Source organism: Bombina bombina, chromosome 2 (assembly GCF_027579735.1).
Source record: "Bombina bombina isolate aBomBom1 chromosome 2, aBomBom1.pri, whole genome shotgun sequence".
Lineage (NCBI taxonomy): Eukaryota > Metazoa > Chordata > Amphibia > Anura > Bombinatoridae > Bombina > Bombina bombina.
In genome coordinates this window covers 407287130-407304190 of record NC_069500.1, presented here as the reverse complement: position 1 = coordinate 407304190, position 17061 = coordinate 407287130, and the positions used below count along the sequence as shown (strand labels likewise).

Below are 17061 nucleotides of genomic sequence, written 5' to 3'. Positions count from 1 at the left end.
ATATTCCTTATTTCAGACAGTCAGTTTCATTATTTGGGATAATGCATATGAATTATCAATTTTTTCTTACCTTTAAATTGACTTTTTTCCCTGTGGGCTGTTAGGCTCGCGGGGGCTGAAAATGCTTCATTTTATTGCGTCATTCTTGGCGCAGACTTTTTTGGCGCAAAAAATGTCTTTGTCATTTCCGGCATCATACTTGTCGCCGGAAGTTGTTTGTGATTGCGTCATTTTTTTGACGTTTTGCGCCAAAAATGTCGGCGTCACCGGATGTGGCGTCATTCTTGGCGCCAAAGGCATTTAGGCGCCAATAATGTGGGCGTCTTTTTTGGCGCTAAAAAATGTGTGCGTCATTATTGTCTCGACCTTTTTTTCCCATTATTTAAGTCTCATTTTTCTTTTGCTTCTGGTTACTAGAGGCTTGTTCATTGGCATTTTTTCCCATTCCTGAAACGATCATTTAAGGAATTTGATAGATTTTGCTTTATATGTTGTTTTTTCTCTTACATATTGCAAGATGTCTCAGATTGACCCTGGATCAGAAGCTACTTCTGGAAAAACGCTGCCTGATGCTGGTTCTACCAAAGTTAAGTGCATTTGTTGTAAACTTGTGGTAACTGTTCCTCCGGCTGTAGTTTGTGATGAATGTCATGATAAACTTGCTAATGCAGCTAAAATTTCCATTAGTAATATTCCATTACCTGTTGCTGTTCCATCAACATCTAATACTCAGGATGTTCCTGTTAATATAAGAGATTTTGTTTCTAAATCTATTAGGAAGGCTATGTCTGTTATTCCTCCTTCCAGTAAGCGTAAAAGGTCTTTTAAAACTTCTCATTTGTCAGATGAATTTTTAAATGAACATCATCATTCTGATTTGTCTGTTTCTGATGAGGATTTTTCTGGTTCAGAGGATTCAGTCTCAGATATTGACACTGATAAATCTTCATATTTATTCAAAATGGAATTTATTCGTTCTTTACTTAAAGAAGTTTTAATCGCATTAGAAATGGAGGATTCTAGTCCTCTTGATACTAAATCTACTAAGCGTTTAAATTCGGTTTTTAAACCTCCTTTAGTTATTCCATTTTCCTGTCCCTGATGCTATTTCTGAAGTAATTTCTAGAGAATGGAATAATCTGGGTAATTCTTTTACTCCTTCTAAAAGATTTAAGAAATTGTATCCTGTGCGATCTGACAGATTAGAGTTTTGGGACAAAATCCCTAAAGTTTATGGGGCTATCTCTACTCTTGCTAAGCGTACTACTATTCCTACGGCAGATAGTACTTCCTTTAAGGATCCTTTAGATAGGAAGATTGAATCCTTTCTAAGGAAAGCTTATTTATGTTCAGGTAATTTTCTTAGCCAGCTATTTCTTTGGCTGCAGCTTCCACTTTTTGGTTGGAGGCTTTGGCACAACAAGTGTCAGACCATAATACTCATAGCATTGTTAAGCTTTTTCAACATGCTAATAACTATTTGTGATGCCATCTTTGATATCATTAGAGTTGATGTCAGGTATATGTCTTTAGCTATTCTAGCTAGAAGAGCTTTATGGCTTAAAACTTGGAATGCTGATATGTCTTCTAAGTCAACTTTGCTTTCCCTTTCTTTCCAAGGTAATAAATTGTTTGCTTCCCAGTTGGATTCTATTATTTCAACTGTTACTGGGGGGAAAGGAACTTTTTTACCTCAGAATAAAAAATCTAAAGGTAAATATAGGGCTGCTAATCGTTTTCGTTCCTTTTGTCAGAATAAGGAACAAAAGCCTGATCCTTCCCCTAAAGGAACGGTTTCTGTTTGGAAACCATCTCCAGTCTGGAATAAATCCAAGCCTTTTAGAAAGCCAAAGCCAGCTCCCAAGTCCACATGAAGGTGCGGCCCTCATTCCAGCGCAGCTGGTAGGGGGCAGATTACGATTTTTCAAAGAAATTTGGATCAATTCGATTCACAGTCTTTGGATTCAGAACATTGTTTCACAAGGGTACAGAATAGGTTTCAAGGTAAGGCCACCTGCAAGAAGATTTTTTCTTTCTCGGATTCCAATAAATCCAGTGAAGGCTCAAGCATTTCTGAAATGTGTTTCAGATCTAGAGTTGGCTGGAGTAATTGTGCCTGTTCCAGTTCTGGAACAGGGTCTGGGGTTTTACTCAAATCTATTCATTGTACCAAAGAAGGAGAATTCCTTCAGACCAGTTCTGGATTTAAAAATATTGAATCGTTATGTAAGGATACCAACATTCAAAATGGTAACTATAAGGACTATTCTGCCTTTTGTTCAGCAAGGGCATTATATGTCCACAATAGATTTGCAGGATGCATATCTGCATATTCCGATTCATCCAGATCAATTTCAGTTTCTGAGATTCTCTTTTCTAGACAAGCATTACCAATTTGTGGCTCTGCCGTTCGGTCTAGCAACGGCTCCAAGGATTTTTTCAAAGGTTCTCGGTGCCCTTCTATCTGTAATCAGAGAACAGGGTATTGTGGTATTTCCTTATTTGGACGATATCTTGGTACTTGCTCAGTCTTCACATTTAGCAGAATCTCATACGAATCGACTTGTCGTTTCTTCAAGAACATGGTTGGAGGATCAATTTACCAAAGAGTTCATTGATTCCTCAGACAAGGGTAACCTTTTTAGGTTCAGTGTCCATGACTTTGTCTCTGACGGACAAGAGACGTCTGAAATTAATTTCAGCTTGTCGAAACCTTCAGTCTCAATCATTCCCTTTGGTAGCCTTATGCATGGAAATTCTAGGTCTTATGACTGCTGCATCGGACGCGATCCCCTTTGCTCGTTTTCACATGCGACCTCTTCAGCTCTGTATGCTGAACCAGTGGTGCAGGGATTATACAAAGATATCACAGTTAATATCTTTAAATCCGATTGTACGACACTCTCTGACGTGGTGGACAGATCACCATCGTTTAGTTCAAGGGGCTTCTTTTGTTCTTCCAACCTGGACTGTGATCTCAACAGATGCTAGTCTGACATGTTGGGGAGCTGTATGGGGGTCTATGACAGCGCAGGGGGTTTGGGAATCTCAGGAGGCGAGATTACCAATCAACATTTTGGAACTCCGTGCGATTTTCAGAGCTCTTCAGTCGTGGCCTCTTCTGAAGAGAGAATCGTTCATTTGTTTTCAGACGGACAATGTCACAACTGTGGCATATGTCAATCATCAAGGGGGGGACTCACAGTCCTCTGGCTATGAAAGAAGTATCTCGGATACTTGTATGGGCGGAATCCAGCTCCTGTCTAATTTCTGCGGTTCACATCCCAGGTATAGACAATTGGGAAGTGGATTATCTCAGTCGCCAGACGTTACATCCGGGCGAATGGTCTCTTCACCCAGAGGTATTTCTTCAGATTGTTCAAATCTGGGGTCTTCCAGAAATAGATCTGATGGCTTCTCATCTAAACAAGAAACTTCCCAGGTATCTGTCCAGATCCAGGGATCCTCAGGCGGAGGCAGTGGATGCATTGTCGCTTCCTTGGAAGTATCATCCTGCCTATATCTTTCCGCCTCTAGTTCTTCTTCCAAGAGTGATTTCCAAGATTCTAAAGGAGCGTTCGTTTGTACTGCTGGTGGCTCCAGCATGGCTTCACAGGTTTTGGTATGCGGATCTTGTTCGGATGGCTTCTTGCCAACCTTGGACTCTTCCGTTAAGACCAGACCTATCTCAAGGCCCATTTTTCCATCAGGATCTCAAATCATTAAATTTGAAGGTATGGAGATTGAACGCTTGATTCTCAGTCATAGAGGTTTCTCTGACTCCGTAATTAATACTATGTTACAGGCTCGTAAATCTGTTTCTAGGAAGATATATTATCGAGTCTGGAAGACTTACATTTCTTGCTCATCAATTTTCCTGGCATTCTTTTAGAATTCCTAGAATTTTACAGTTTCTTCAGGATGGTCTGGATAAAGGTTTGTCTGCAAGTTCCTTGAAAGGACAAATTTCTGCTCTTTCTGTGCTGTTTCACAGAAAGATTGCTAATCTTCCTGATATTCATTGTTTTGTACAGGCTTTGGTTCGTATCAAACCTGTCATTAAGTCAATTTCAGTTTTTGGTAGAAAAGTACTTCAGGCAGCTGTTTCAGTTTGATTCTTCTGCTTATAATTTCAGTTTTTTTCATTATAAGATTTAAACTTTGTTTTTGGGTGTGGATTATTTTTCAGCGGAATTGGCTGTCTTTATTTTATCCCTCCCTCTCTAGTGACTCTTGCGTGGAAGTTCCACATCTTGGGTATTTATTATCCCATACGTCACTAGCTCATGGACTCTTGCTAATTACATGAAAGAAAACATAATTTATGTAAGAACTTACCTGATAAATTCATTTCTTTCATATTAGCAAGAGTCCATGAGACTCACCCTTTTTTTGTGGTGATTATGTTTTTTTTGTATAAAGCACAACTATTCCAATTCCTTATTTTTTGATGCTTTCGCACTTTTTTCTTATCACCCCACTTCTTGGCTATTCGTTAAACTGATTTGTGGGTGTGGTGAGGGGTGTATTTGTAGGCATTTTGAGGTTTGGGAAACTTTGCCCCTCCTGGTAGGAATGTATATCCCATACGTCACTAGCTCATGGACTCTTGCTAATATGAAAGAAATGAATTTATCAGGTAAGTTCTTACATAAATTATGTTTTTCCTGTGCCTGTTTCAGTTTCTGATCTCATTTCTAAGGAACAGCTTAAGCCAGGTGTTTTTTTATTCAGTGTGAAGTTCAAAATTATGTTCCGTCTTCCTTCTACATATACAGAGATATGGAAAACTATTCCTATGTTTGATGCAGCTACATCCACTCTTGAAAGGCATACTACTATTCTTTTGGAGAAAAGCACCGGTTTTAAGGATCCCTTGGATAGAAAGCTTGGAGGCTTTCATAGAAGGTCATTTGAGATTGCAGGCTTAATGATTAGGCCTGCTGGCAATGTTGCCTATGAATCTGCTGCTACTGCAGTTAGTTGACACAACCTTTCAGGACTAATTTCTGGGGAAAATACACTTGATGAGATCCAGGAGCGCTCTAAGCTCCTGAGAACTGCAAATAGCTTTATTTGTGATGCAGCTGTAGAAATGGTGCGCATTAATGCAAATAATGTTGCTTTGGCTATTATGGCTCAAATTTAGGTCTGCTGATTTGGTTTCTAAATGCAGGCTTCTATCTCTTTCCCCTTCAGGGTAAAATCTTGTTTAGGCTATGACAGGATGCTATTATTGCTAGTCACTGATGGGTAGAGGACATTGTCTCCCTCATGATAAAAAGTAAAGGCAAAGGGTAAGCTTAGATTTACAGGATGGTTTTTGTTTCTTTTGACAATCTAAGAATCGGAAAGCTTCTTCTTCTGCCCAGAGTTCAGGTTTAGTCTGTCGCTCCAAGTCCACATAAAGATGTGGTCTCCATTCCAGACCAGTCATTGGTAGGGGGCAGATTTAATTTATCTTTTTTTTTAGGAGGCTTTTAAGAGGTTTGTTCAAGATACTTTAGTGCTGGAAATAATTGAATAAGCTTTCAATCAAAACCTACTATAGGAAGGTTCTTCATGTCTCAAGTTCCTCAAGATCTTTTAAAGGCCTACACCTTTCTGGCTTGTGTGAGAAATCTGGAAACAATGGAATTTATCGTTCCAGCTTCAGAAATAAAGCAGGGATTTTATTCTAATCTCTTTATAGTACCAAAAAAGGAAGGTACCCCTTCGGTCTATTTTGGATCTCAAAACCTTGAACAAATTGACACTTTCAAGATAGAAAAGATTTGCACTTTTTTCCTGTAGTGCAGGAAAGTCAGTTCGTCTACCACAGACTTAAAAGATGCTTAGTTACATATGTCCATTCATATTGATCATTTCAGGTTTCTGAGATTTTATTGTCCTAGACCAGGACTCTCCCATTTAGTATTTTACAAGATTATAGGGGCATTGTTGACTGTGGTACAAGCTCAAGAAATCTTTTGTAGTTCCTTACTTGGATGATCTTTTTTGTTCTAGGCACCCTCTTTTCATCTCTGTTTGTCTCACACTTTGGGCTAGATTACAAGTTGAGCACAATTTAACTAGATGGAGGCTTTTTACGCGCATAGGTTTGCGCTCCTATTACAAGTTGAAAGTAAAAAGTTTGCGTTAGAGTGTAAACCCGACGTGCACAAAAGAAAATTCTTTATATATCTGTATATAGGTATAGATATGTATTTTACATTAACAGTATCATATATATATATATATATATATATATATATATATATATATATATATATATATATATATATATATATATATATATATATTAATAATAAAAAGTACAATTTCTATGTGAAGAACATAGGAATTTGCTCTACTTCAACTTAATCATTTTCCTTCAATTTCTCAATGCATGGTTGTGGATCTCATGGTTGCTACCTCAGATGCAGTCCCATTTGCCAAATGTCATGCTTGTTCTCTCTTATTCCTGACTGATCGGTCTCAGATGATCTTCTTAGATCATATAACAAGACCGTCACTAACATGGTTGCAGACTTACTATTACTTTTTTTCAAGGGGCCTCCGATTTCCTCTTCAAGTGTGGGTAGTGATCTCCAGACGCCAGCCTGCAATGTTGGGGTGATATCTGGAGGTCTCAGAGTGCAGGTGGTGTAGTCTTTTTGGGAGGTGAGGGCTCTCCAGTGTGCTCAAGTATCATGGAAAATGTAATTTCAAAACATCTATGGTGCCTAGGTTAGCCATCACTGGTCTATTCCTGTAGCTTTTATTCCAGAAGGTTATTTTTCTCTTGGCCATTTCTTCTGCCTGGAGCATTAGAGCTTTCAGCTTTGTCTTGTAAATCTCCTTTCCTGATTTTTCATCAGGATAAGGCTGTTCTTCACACTAATTTTTCTTTTCTTCCTAAGGTAGTATCTACAAATACTATCAACCAGGAAATTGTGGTTCCTTCTATATGTCCAGCTCCTAAAAATTCCAAGGAGTGACTTTATTTACAACTTGGATGTTTTGAGGGCTCTAGAAAGAGTCCATCCTTAGTTTTGTACAGTTGGCGGGAGTACTTGTTTTGCACTTGTCCAGATATTGGCTAGATTTAGGACTGAGGATTCAGGGATCTCACTGGTGAGTATTAGCCAGGATATGAGTAAATGTACTGTATGTACATTTCTGGGTATTTTTGTGGGCAGCTTTAGAACATTAAATAATCAAATTCAATTTAATTTTAAAATGAAAACGTCTTATTGTTTACACAACACTAAATACATGTCGGTTGTTTCTTCTGCACATCCCAAATGATTGCAGAAGTGTTGTCAATCTTAACTGGATCTCCTTTTCATGTTTGTGTTGAATTAACCTCTCTCTCCCTTTTTCTTTTAATTTAGATATGTGGTTGAACCAAAGAAGAAACCCCCGGTCACAGTGAAGCCTCCTTTCATTCGACCGGATGTCTCAGAGCGTCAAATTACAGTAAAGATTAGTGATAATGGAATCCAAGCAAATTTGCACCGCTCTAAGGTACCATCCTGAGAAACAGATAATCTATACTCAGGGGAAACAAATTAAGAAAAATATTAATGCCATTGTTTTACGTTCTCATTCTAATGAACACAAGCAAGGAAATTTATTTGGTTGAAGTTTTCAGTTATAGGGTGAAGACTTGAACCCTTGTATTTCTTGGCTTTTTTTCATGTGAAAAATATATCTTTTTATTTCATTTATTACTTCCTATTTGTTTTTTTTAATTAATTACAAGTTGTTAGAGCAATCACAGGCAAACGGACCCTGACAATAACTGGCAAATACAGTAGCTCTCAGCCATTGGTAGCAACATGATTTGATCCATTTAACTATCAAATTTAAATCTCTTCACTAATTAGCTTTATATGTAAATATTTGCTGGAGATTGTTTATGCTTAAACCTTGCCCATAAAGTTTAGATTTGCTGATTGTCCGATTTCTTCATCCTCTATTTAAAAGATATTCATTACCCATATAAGCAAAATGACCTGAAATCAGTATCATGTGGTTAGTCAATAAGTATAGACTAGCTATTTGAGTTGAGAGCTCTAGAAGCTTAAAAATCATTATTTGTAGAAATACAATGGTTTTAATCTAAAAGATTTCAAAAGCCAAGTTGGAAGTAAATCCGCTCAGTAGTTTTTATGTTAATAATGTTCAAAAAACTTGAAACTTTCCAAAAAAGGGGTAGACAATGCATTTTCTTTCACTCTTGAGGTATGACCATTAAATACTGTAGAATAGCATAATCAAAAGCTGCATAAAAAAGACATTGCAATAGAACTTCAATGCAATTTGCTTCAATTTGCTGCTACTGCAAGGGCCCAATAATCCCCTAACTATTCTCAGCATGTTACCTTTCAGCTGACCCGAACATATAAACATCCCTATTACTTTGATAGGATTTGCCTCTCCCAGGGTTACCCTCTGTTGGTCTCCCTCACATCAAAGGGGGGGGGGGGGGAATAGACAAACTGAATATTTAAATATAAATAGCGCTTAATTATTGATACGAAAGTCAAGCTATGACTTTGATTATTCACAGAACAGAATGGAAAAATAGTTTGAATAAGTCAAGCTGTATGGCCTGTAGCTATCAAAGCACCCATCGTAACCTAAAGCTGTAGTATTAACCAGATGTGTTAAGATGGACCAGACCTCTATCCTTGCATTAGAAATTATACTGATGAAACAATAACCTTAGACTAGATGCAGATAAGGTTAACCTAGAGAATCTCTTATAATTTCAAACATAATATTGAAATAAGAGAAAAAGAGTTCCAAAAAGTATTCCAGCAAGAAATGGGAGCACTTAATAAAATTCTGAAAAAGCTTTATTAGATAAGATAAAAATTATACAAAAATAGGCAGACTCCATATAGAAAATATGAGCGCTTCAAGAAAAAGTCTGACCGGTTTCAGCCATGCTGGCTGTAGTCAATATATTATAAATAAAGGATGTGAAAGACCTTTATATAGCTATGTGTTTATCTCTCTAACTGGTCTAGGTAATACCCAATTATACTGAACTTATGAACCCATTCAATCTCACAAATAAAAATATGTGAAAAGAGCTGATCAAGTTCCAGTGGAGTGCCTCTTAAACCATATGATAAACTGTAAAACCATATGATAAACTGTAAAACCATATGATAAACTGTAAAAAACTGTAAATGATTTTCATCCCATACCATTTTGCCAGCACAATGATGCAGCCTAAAAGTACGTGTGAAGGAACTTCATCTCATTTACCCAAACTGTTTACACTATTTTTAGTAGATATTCTAGAAAACTTCCCAATTTAAGCAGTTCCATAATACTTGTTTTACCTTGTTATGCTTTGGCCCATACGTTGTGTAAATGCAGAGCTGCTCATATTTAATGGAAAACGTAGATGCTCTATTTCAGTATAGTATATAATTTTTACTTTACCCTAGATAACTGTATTTAACCCCTGCTAGGGTCTTTTTTTTTTTTTGCATTTAAAACTATTAACTTTGAATGCTATAGCTGATTATATTAATATAGGTCAATACATACTGAGGGGCTGTTGTAGCCACAGAGTTCTAGTGTATGGAGTTGTTTTCCTATAATGCCAAGCAGAGCAAGAGGTCTCATCACTTTTATTAAAGTACCTTTATGATGTGTTTAATGCATTGTATCGCAATGATCAAGCTAAGTGATCAGAGAGACTCCAGCATAGGCTGGATGGTGAGTGAACTAAATGTGTGTGTTCTAGAACTTCTTGCTTTCTTTGTGGCAATTAGATAGATGTATTTAACAGCTCCTTTTACTGAGATGACTTTTGGTGTTTGGCTCATGTTCAACAATGGCACTTTTGGCAGCTAGCTGGTTATTGGTGGCAACACACACATATGCCCCTTGTCATTGGCTCACCAGATGTTGTTCTTGTTCCCAGTATGGCATTGCTGCTCTGGGCTTCACTCTAAAATCATCTTTAATCCAGTGGCGTATTAAGGTTTGTGCTGCCCTAGGTACTCAAAATTCTGCTGCCCTGGGTTTAGGTCTTTTTTTGTCCATAATATTTTTTGGTGAGGGTGTAACATGCCTTTTTTTTTTAATGGCATTTCCAAAGTAAATGTTCAAGTGTGCGTGCGTGTGTGTAGTTCAGTGTGTGTATGTAGTGAGACTCGTAAAGTGCTGCCCCTTCCCAAATCTGCTGCCCTAGGCAAGTGCCTTGTTTGTCTAGGCAAATATGCCCCTGGTTTAATCCCTTTTCAGGGGATAAACCCAGTTATATGCGTGCAATAAAGAAATGTATTATATATCATATTTGTCTTGTGTATATCTTGCCTGCAGTGATGATAAATATTTTTGTTGTAATATCTTTTTTTCCCTCTATGTGTACTCCTTTTGCCATTGCTGTCTTTATATCTGTTCTAGTTCGCCCCTCCAGCATATGTTAAGGGATTTAATAACGTTCAAGTAGAAACATTTTTTTAGATAAAAAAAAATAGCTGCCATTTTAAAAATGTTTATTCTGAAAAACAGAGGGTAGTTGATACATGAGAGTTTTTCATTATAGGTTTAGACTGATCCTCCTCAATTTTTTGTTTATTTTATTTGGAGTTTTATGTCAAATAAACATACAGTATATTTGTCTCAGCTTTGAATTACTCTGGGTATATTGGCTAATTAGAGCAGCAAGGGATAACTGTTTAATGTGTATACAGAGCAACTGAGATTTGTGCTTTCCCAAATAGCTCTAATCCTCTAGCAGATTTTAAAGGCTTCTTGCAAGGGAATAGTTAAACAACATAAAAAAGGTAATTTAAAAGGTGTTTGCTCCTTTCTTTCAGTCCAAGGGGAGTTTGGAAGGTTTGAATGAGAAATCGATGGATATGCAGCCACCATTGCCCCCAAAAGGAGATTCTATAAAATACTCTGACTTGAAGGGGCCTCTAGGAACCAGTGAAGGTAAATAATTCTAATATTGCATTGTGAAGATCTAATGAGGATGGCTTTTTTAAGCAAAAACAATGTGCAATGCCATAAATAAATGCACCATTACTTAATTTGAACTCTCCCTACAAATGTGGTTTCTTTCATGTAATTAGCAAGAGTCCATGAGCTAGTGACGTATGGGATATACATTCCTACCAGGAGGGGCAAAGTTTCCCAAACCTCAAAATGCCTATAAATACACCCCTCACCACACCCACAAATCAGTTTTTACAAACTTTGCCTCCCATGGAGGTGGTGAAGCAAGTTTGTGCTAGATTCTACGTTGATATGCGCTCCGCAGCAGGTTGGAGCCCGGTTTTCCTCTCAGCGTGCAGTGAATGTCAGAGGGATGTGAGGAGAGTATTGCCTGTTTGAATTCAATGATCTCCTTCTACGGGGTCTATTTCATGGGTTCTTTGTTATCGGTCGTAGAGATTCATCTCTTACCCTCCCTTTTCAGATCGACGATATACTCTTATATTTATACCATTACCTCTGCTGATTTTCGTTTCAGTACTGGTTTGGCTTTCTACAACCATTACCTCTGCTGATTTTCGTTTCAGTACTGGTTTGGCTTTCTACAACATGTAGATGAGTGTCCTGGGGTAAGTAAGTCTTATTTTCTGTGACACTCTAAAGCTATGGTTGGGCACTTTTTTATAAAGTTCTAAATATATGTATTCAAACATTTATTTGCCTTGACTCAGGATGTTCAACATTTCCTTATTTCAGACAGTCAGTTTCATATTTGGGATAATGCATTTGAATATATCCTTTTTAACTTACCTTAAAAATTGACTTTTTCCCTGTGGGCTGTTAGGCTCGCGGGGGCTGAAAATGCTTCATTTTATTGCGTCATTCTTGGCGCGAAAATTTTTTTCTATTTCCGGCGTCATACGTGTCGCCGGAAGTTGCGTCATTTTTTGACGTCTTTCGCGCCAAAAATGTCGGCGTTCCGGATGTGGCGTCATTTTTGGCGCTAATAGCATTTAGGCGCCAAATAATGTGGGCGTCAATTTTGTCTCCACTTTATTTAAGTCTCATCTTTTGTTGCTTCTGGTTGCTAGAAGCTTGTTCACTGGCATTTTTTCCCATTCCTGAAACTGTCATTTAAGGAATTTGATCAATTTTGCTTTATATGTTGTTTTTTTCTATTACATATTGCAAGATGTCCCACGTTGCAACTGAGTCAGAAGATACTACTGGAAAATCGCTGCCTGGTGCTGGAACTACCAAAGCTAAGTGTATCTGCTGTAAACTTTTGGTAGTTGTTCCTCCAGCTGTTGTTTGTATTAAATGTCATGACAAACTTGTTAATGCAGAAAATATTTCCTTTAGTAAAGTACCATTACCTGTTGCAGTTCCATCAACATCTAATGTTCAGAGTGTTCCTGATAACATAAGAGATTTTGTTTCTGAATCCATTAAGAAGGCTATGTCTGTTATTCCTCCTTCTGGTAAACATAAAAAGTCTTTTAAAACTTCTCTTTATACAGATTAATTTTTAAATGAACATCATCATTCTGATTCTAATGATTCTTCTGATACAGAGGATTCTGTCTCAGAGGTTGATGCTGATAAATCGTCATATTTATTTAAAATGGAATTTATCCGTTCTTTACTTAAAGAAGTCCTAATTGCATTAGAAATTGAGGATTCTCGTCCTCTTGATACTAAATCTAAACGTTTAGACAAGGTTTTTAGATCTCCTTCTAAATGTTTTAAGCAATTATATCCTGTACCGTCCGACAGATTAGAGTTTTGGGACAAAATCCCTAAAGTTGATGGGGCTATTTCTACCCTTGCTAAACGTACTACTATTCCTACGGCAGATGGTACTTCCTTTAAGGATCCTTTAGATAGGAAAATTGAATCCTTTCTAAGAAAAGCTTATCTGTGTTCAGGTAATCTTCTTAGACCTGCTATATCATTGGCTGATGTTGCTGCAGCTTCAACTTTTTGGTTGGAAACTTTAGTGCAACAAGTAACAGATCATGATTCTCATAATATTATTCTTCTTCTTCAACATGCTAATAATTTTATCTGTGATGCCATTTTTGATATTATCAGAGTTGATGTCAGGTTTATGTCTCTAGCTATTTTAGCTAGAAGAGCTTTATGGCTTAAAACTTGGAATGCTGATATGTCTTCTAAACCGACTCTACTTTCCCTTTCTTTCCAGGGTAATAAATTATTTGGTTCTCAGTTGGATTCTATTATCACAACTGTTACTGGTGGGAAAGGAACTTTTTTACCACAGGATAAAAAATCTAAAGGTTAAAACAGGGCTAATAATCGTTTTCGTTCCTTTCGTTTCAACAAAGAACAAAAGCCTGATCCTTCATCCTCAGGAGCAGTTTCAGTTTGGAAACCATCTCCAGTCTGGAATAAATCCAAGCCTTCTAGAAAAGCAAAGCCAGCTTCTAAGTCAACATGAAGGTGCGGCCCTCATTCCAGCTCAGCTGGTAGGGGGCAGATTACGTTTTTTCAAAGAAATTTGGATCAATTCTGTTCACAATCTTTGGATTCAGAACATGGTTTCAGAAGGGTACAGAATTGGTTTCAAGATAAGACCTACTGCAAAGAGATTTTTTCTTTCCCGTGTCCCAGTAAACCCAGTGAAAGCTCAAGCATTTCTGAAATGTGTTTCAGATCTAGAGTTGGCTGGAGTAATTATGCCAGTTCCAGTTCTGGAACAGGGGCTGGGGTTTTATTCGAATCTCTTCATTGTACCAAAGAAGGAGAATTCCTTCAGACCAGTTCTGGATCTAAAAATATTAAATCGTTATGTAAGGATACCAACATTCAAAATGGTAACTGTAAGGACTATCTTGCCTTTTGTTCAGCAAGGGCATTATATGTCTACAATAGATTTACAGGATGCATATCTGCATATTCCGATTCATCCAGCTCACTATCAGTTCCTGAGATTCTCTTTCCTGGACAAGCTTTACCAGTTTGTGGCTCTGCCGTTTGGCCTAGCTACAGCTCCAAGAATTTTTACAAAGGTTCTCGGTGCCCTTTTGTCTGTAATCAGAGAACAGGGTATTGTGGTATTTCCTTATTTGGACGATATCTTGGTACTTGCTCAGTCTTCACATTTAGCAGAATCTCATACGAATCGACTTGTGTTGTTTCTTCAAGATCATGGTTGGAGGATCAATTCACTAAAAAGTTCATTGATTCCTCAGTCAAGGGTAACCTTTTTGGGTTTCCAGATAGATTCAGTGTCCATGACTCTGTCTTTGACAGACAAGAGACGTCTAAAATTGATTTCAGCTTGTCAAAACCTTCAGTCACAATCATTCCCTTCGGTAGCCTTATGCATGGAAATTCTAGGTCTTATGACTGCTGCATCTGACGCGATCCCCTTTGCTCGTTTTCACATGCGACCTCTTCAGCTCTGTATGCTGAACCAATGGTGCAGGGATTACACAAAGATATCTCAATTAATATCTTTAAAACAGATTGTCAGACATTCTCTGACGTGGTGGACAGATCACCATCGTTTAATTCAGGGGGCTTCTTTTGTTCTTCCGACCTGGACTATAATCTCAACAGATGCAAGTCTTACAGGTTGGGGAGCTGTGTGGGGGTCTCTGACGGCACAAGGGGTTTGGGAATCTCAGGAGGTGAGATTACCGATCAATATTTTGGAACTCCGTGCAATTTTCAGAGCTCTTCAGTCTTGGCCTCTTCTGAAGAGAGAGTCGTTCATTTGTTTTCAGACAGACAATGTCACAACTGTGGCATACATCAATCATCAAGGAGGGACTCACAGTCCTCTGGCTATGAAAGAAGTATCTCGAATTCTGGTTTGGGCGGAATCCAGCTCCTGTCTAATCTCTGCGGTTCATATCCCAGGTATAGACAATTGGGAAGCGGATTATCTCAGTCGCCAAACGTTGCATCCGGGCGAATGGTCTCTTCACCCAGAGGTATTTCTTCAGATTGTTCAAATGTGGGAACTCCCAGAAATAGATCTGATGGCTTCTCATCTAAACAAGAAACTTCCCAGGTATCTGTCCAGATCCCGGGATCCTCAGGCGGAGGCAGTGGATGCATTATCACTTCCTTGGAAGTATCATCCTGCCTATATCTTTCCGCCTCTAGTTCTTCTTCCAAGAGTAATCTCCAAGATTCTGAAGGAATGCTCGTTTGTTCTGCTGGTAGCTCCAGCATGGCCTCACAGGTTTTTGGTATGCGGATCTTGTCTGGATGGCCTCTTGCCAGCCGTGGACTCTTCCGTTAAGACCAGACCTTCTGTCGCAAGGTCCTTCCTTCCATCAGGATCTCAAATCCTTAAATTTAAAGGTATGGAGATTGAACGCTTGATTCTTGGTCACAGAGGTTTCTCTGACTCTGTGATTAATACTATGTTACAGGCTCGTAAATCTGTATCTAGAGAGATATATTATAGAGTCTGGAAGACTTATATTTCTTGGTGTCTTTCTCATCATTTTTCCTGGCATTCTTTTAGAATTCCGAGAATTTTACAGTTTCTTCAGGATGGTTTAGATAAAGGTTTGTCCGCAAGTTCCTTGAAAGGACAAATCTCTGCTCTTTCTGTTCTTTTTCACAGAAAGATTGCTAATCTTCCTGATATTCATTGTTTTGTACAAGCTTTGGTTCGTATAAAACCTGTCATTAAGTCTATTTCTCCTCCTTGGAGTTTGAATTTGGTTCTGAGGGCTCTTCAAGCTCCTCCTTTTGAACCCATGCATTCTTTGGACATTAAATTACTTTCTTGGAAAGTTTTGTTCCTTTTGGCCATCTCTTCTGCCAGAAGAGTCTCTGAATTACCTGCTCTTTCTTGTGAGTCTCCTTTTCTGATTTTTCATCAGGATAAGGCGGTGTTGCGAACTTCTTTTGAATTTTTACCTAAGGTTGTGAATTCCAACAACATTAGTAAAGAAATTGTGGTTCCTTCATTATGTCCTAATCCTAAGAATTCTAAGGAGAAATCGTTGCATTCTTTGGATGTTGTTAGAGCTTTGAAATATTATGTTGAGGCTACTAAGTCTTTCCGAAAGACTTCTAGTCTATTTGTCATCTTTTCCGGTTCTAGAAAAGGTCAGAAAGCTTCTGCCATTTCTTTGGCATCTTGGTTGAAATCCTTAATTCACCATGCTTATGTCGAGTCGGGTAAAACTCCGCCTCAAAGGATTACAGCTCATTCTACTAGGTCAGTTTCTACTTCCTGGGCGTTTAGGAATGAGGCTTCGGTTGATCAGATTTGCAAAGCAGCAACTTGGTCCTCTTTGCATACTTTTACTAAATTCTACCATTTTGATGTGTTTTCTTCTTCTGAAGCAGTTTTTGGTAGAAAAGTACTTCAGGCAGCGGTTTCAGTTTGAATCTTCTGCTTATGTTTTTATTAAACTTTATTTTGGGTGTGGATTATTTTCAGCAGGAATTGGCTGTCTTTATTTTATCCCTCCCTCTCTAGTGACTCTTGCGTGGAAGATCCACATCTTGGGTAGTCATTATCCCATACGTCACTAGCTCATGGACTCTTGCTAATTACATGAAAGAAAACATAATTTATGTAAGAACTTACCTGATAAATTCATTTCTTTCATATTAGCAAGAGTCCATGAGGCCCACCCTTTTTGGTGGTTATGATTTTTTTGTATAAAGCACAACTATTCCAATTCCTTATTTTATATGCTTTCGCACTTTTTTTTATCACCCCACTTCTTGGCTATTCGTTAAACTGATTTGTGGGTGTGGTGAGGGGTGTATTTATAGGCATTTTGAGGTTTGGGAAACTTTGCCCCTCCTGGTAGGAATGTATATCCCATACGTCACTAGCTCATGGACTCTTGCTAATATGAAAGAAATGAATTTATCAGGTAAGTTCTTACATAAATTATGTTTTTCATCGTTGTCTCAGTAAATTTTAGTGGTTTGCTCCATCCTGTGTCTAGGTATGGAGGCATTCAGTAATGAGGCAATTTGTATGTATTCTTGATGTTGATACATACTGGATTATAGTTGTGTTCATTCTTATTAAAGTGTTCTTTGGAAGAAAATGATTACAAATAAGGTAGCTTTAGTTAAAAAGAAAAACATACATAGCTC

General features: G+C 38.0%; 1 protein-coding gene across 1 annotated transcript in view; it reads left to right on the top strand.

Annotated features, from left to right (window-relative positions):
- The window catches only part of ZDHHC8 (zinc finger DHHC-type palmitoyltransferase 8), a 256391-nt gene that overhangs the window by 196078 nt on the left and 43252 nt on the right, over window positions 1-17061 (top strand). Inside the window, exons 7-8 of the mRNA XM_053701898.1 lie at window positions 7377-7509; window positions 10833-10950. Of these exons, the coding sequence (XP_053557873.1) occupies window positions 7377-7509; window positions 10833-10950 (251 nt within the window). The remainder of the gene's footprint in view (window positions 1-7376; window positions 7510-10832; window positions 10951-17061) is intronic.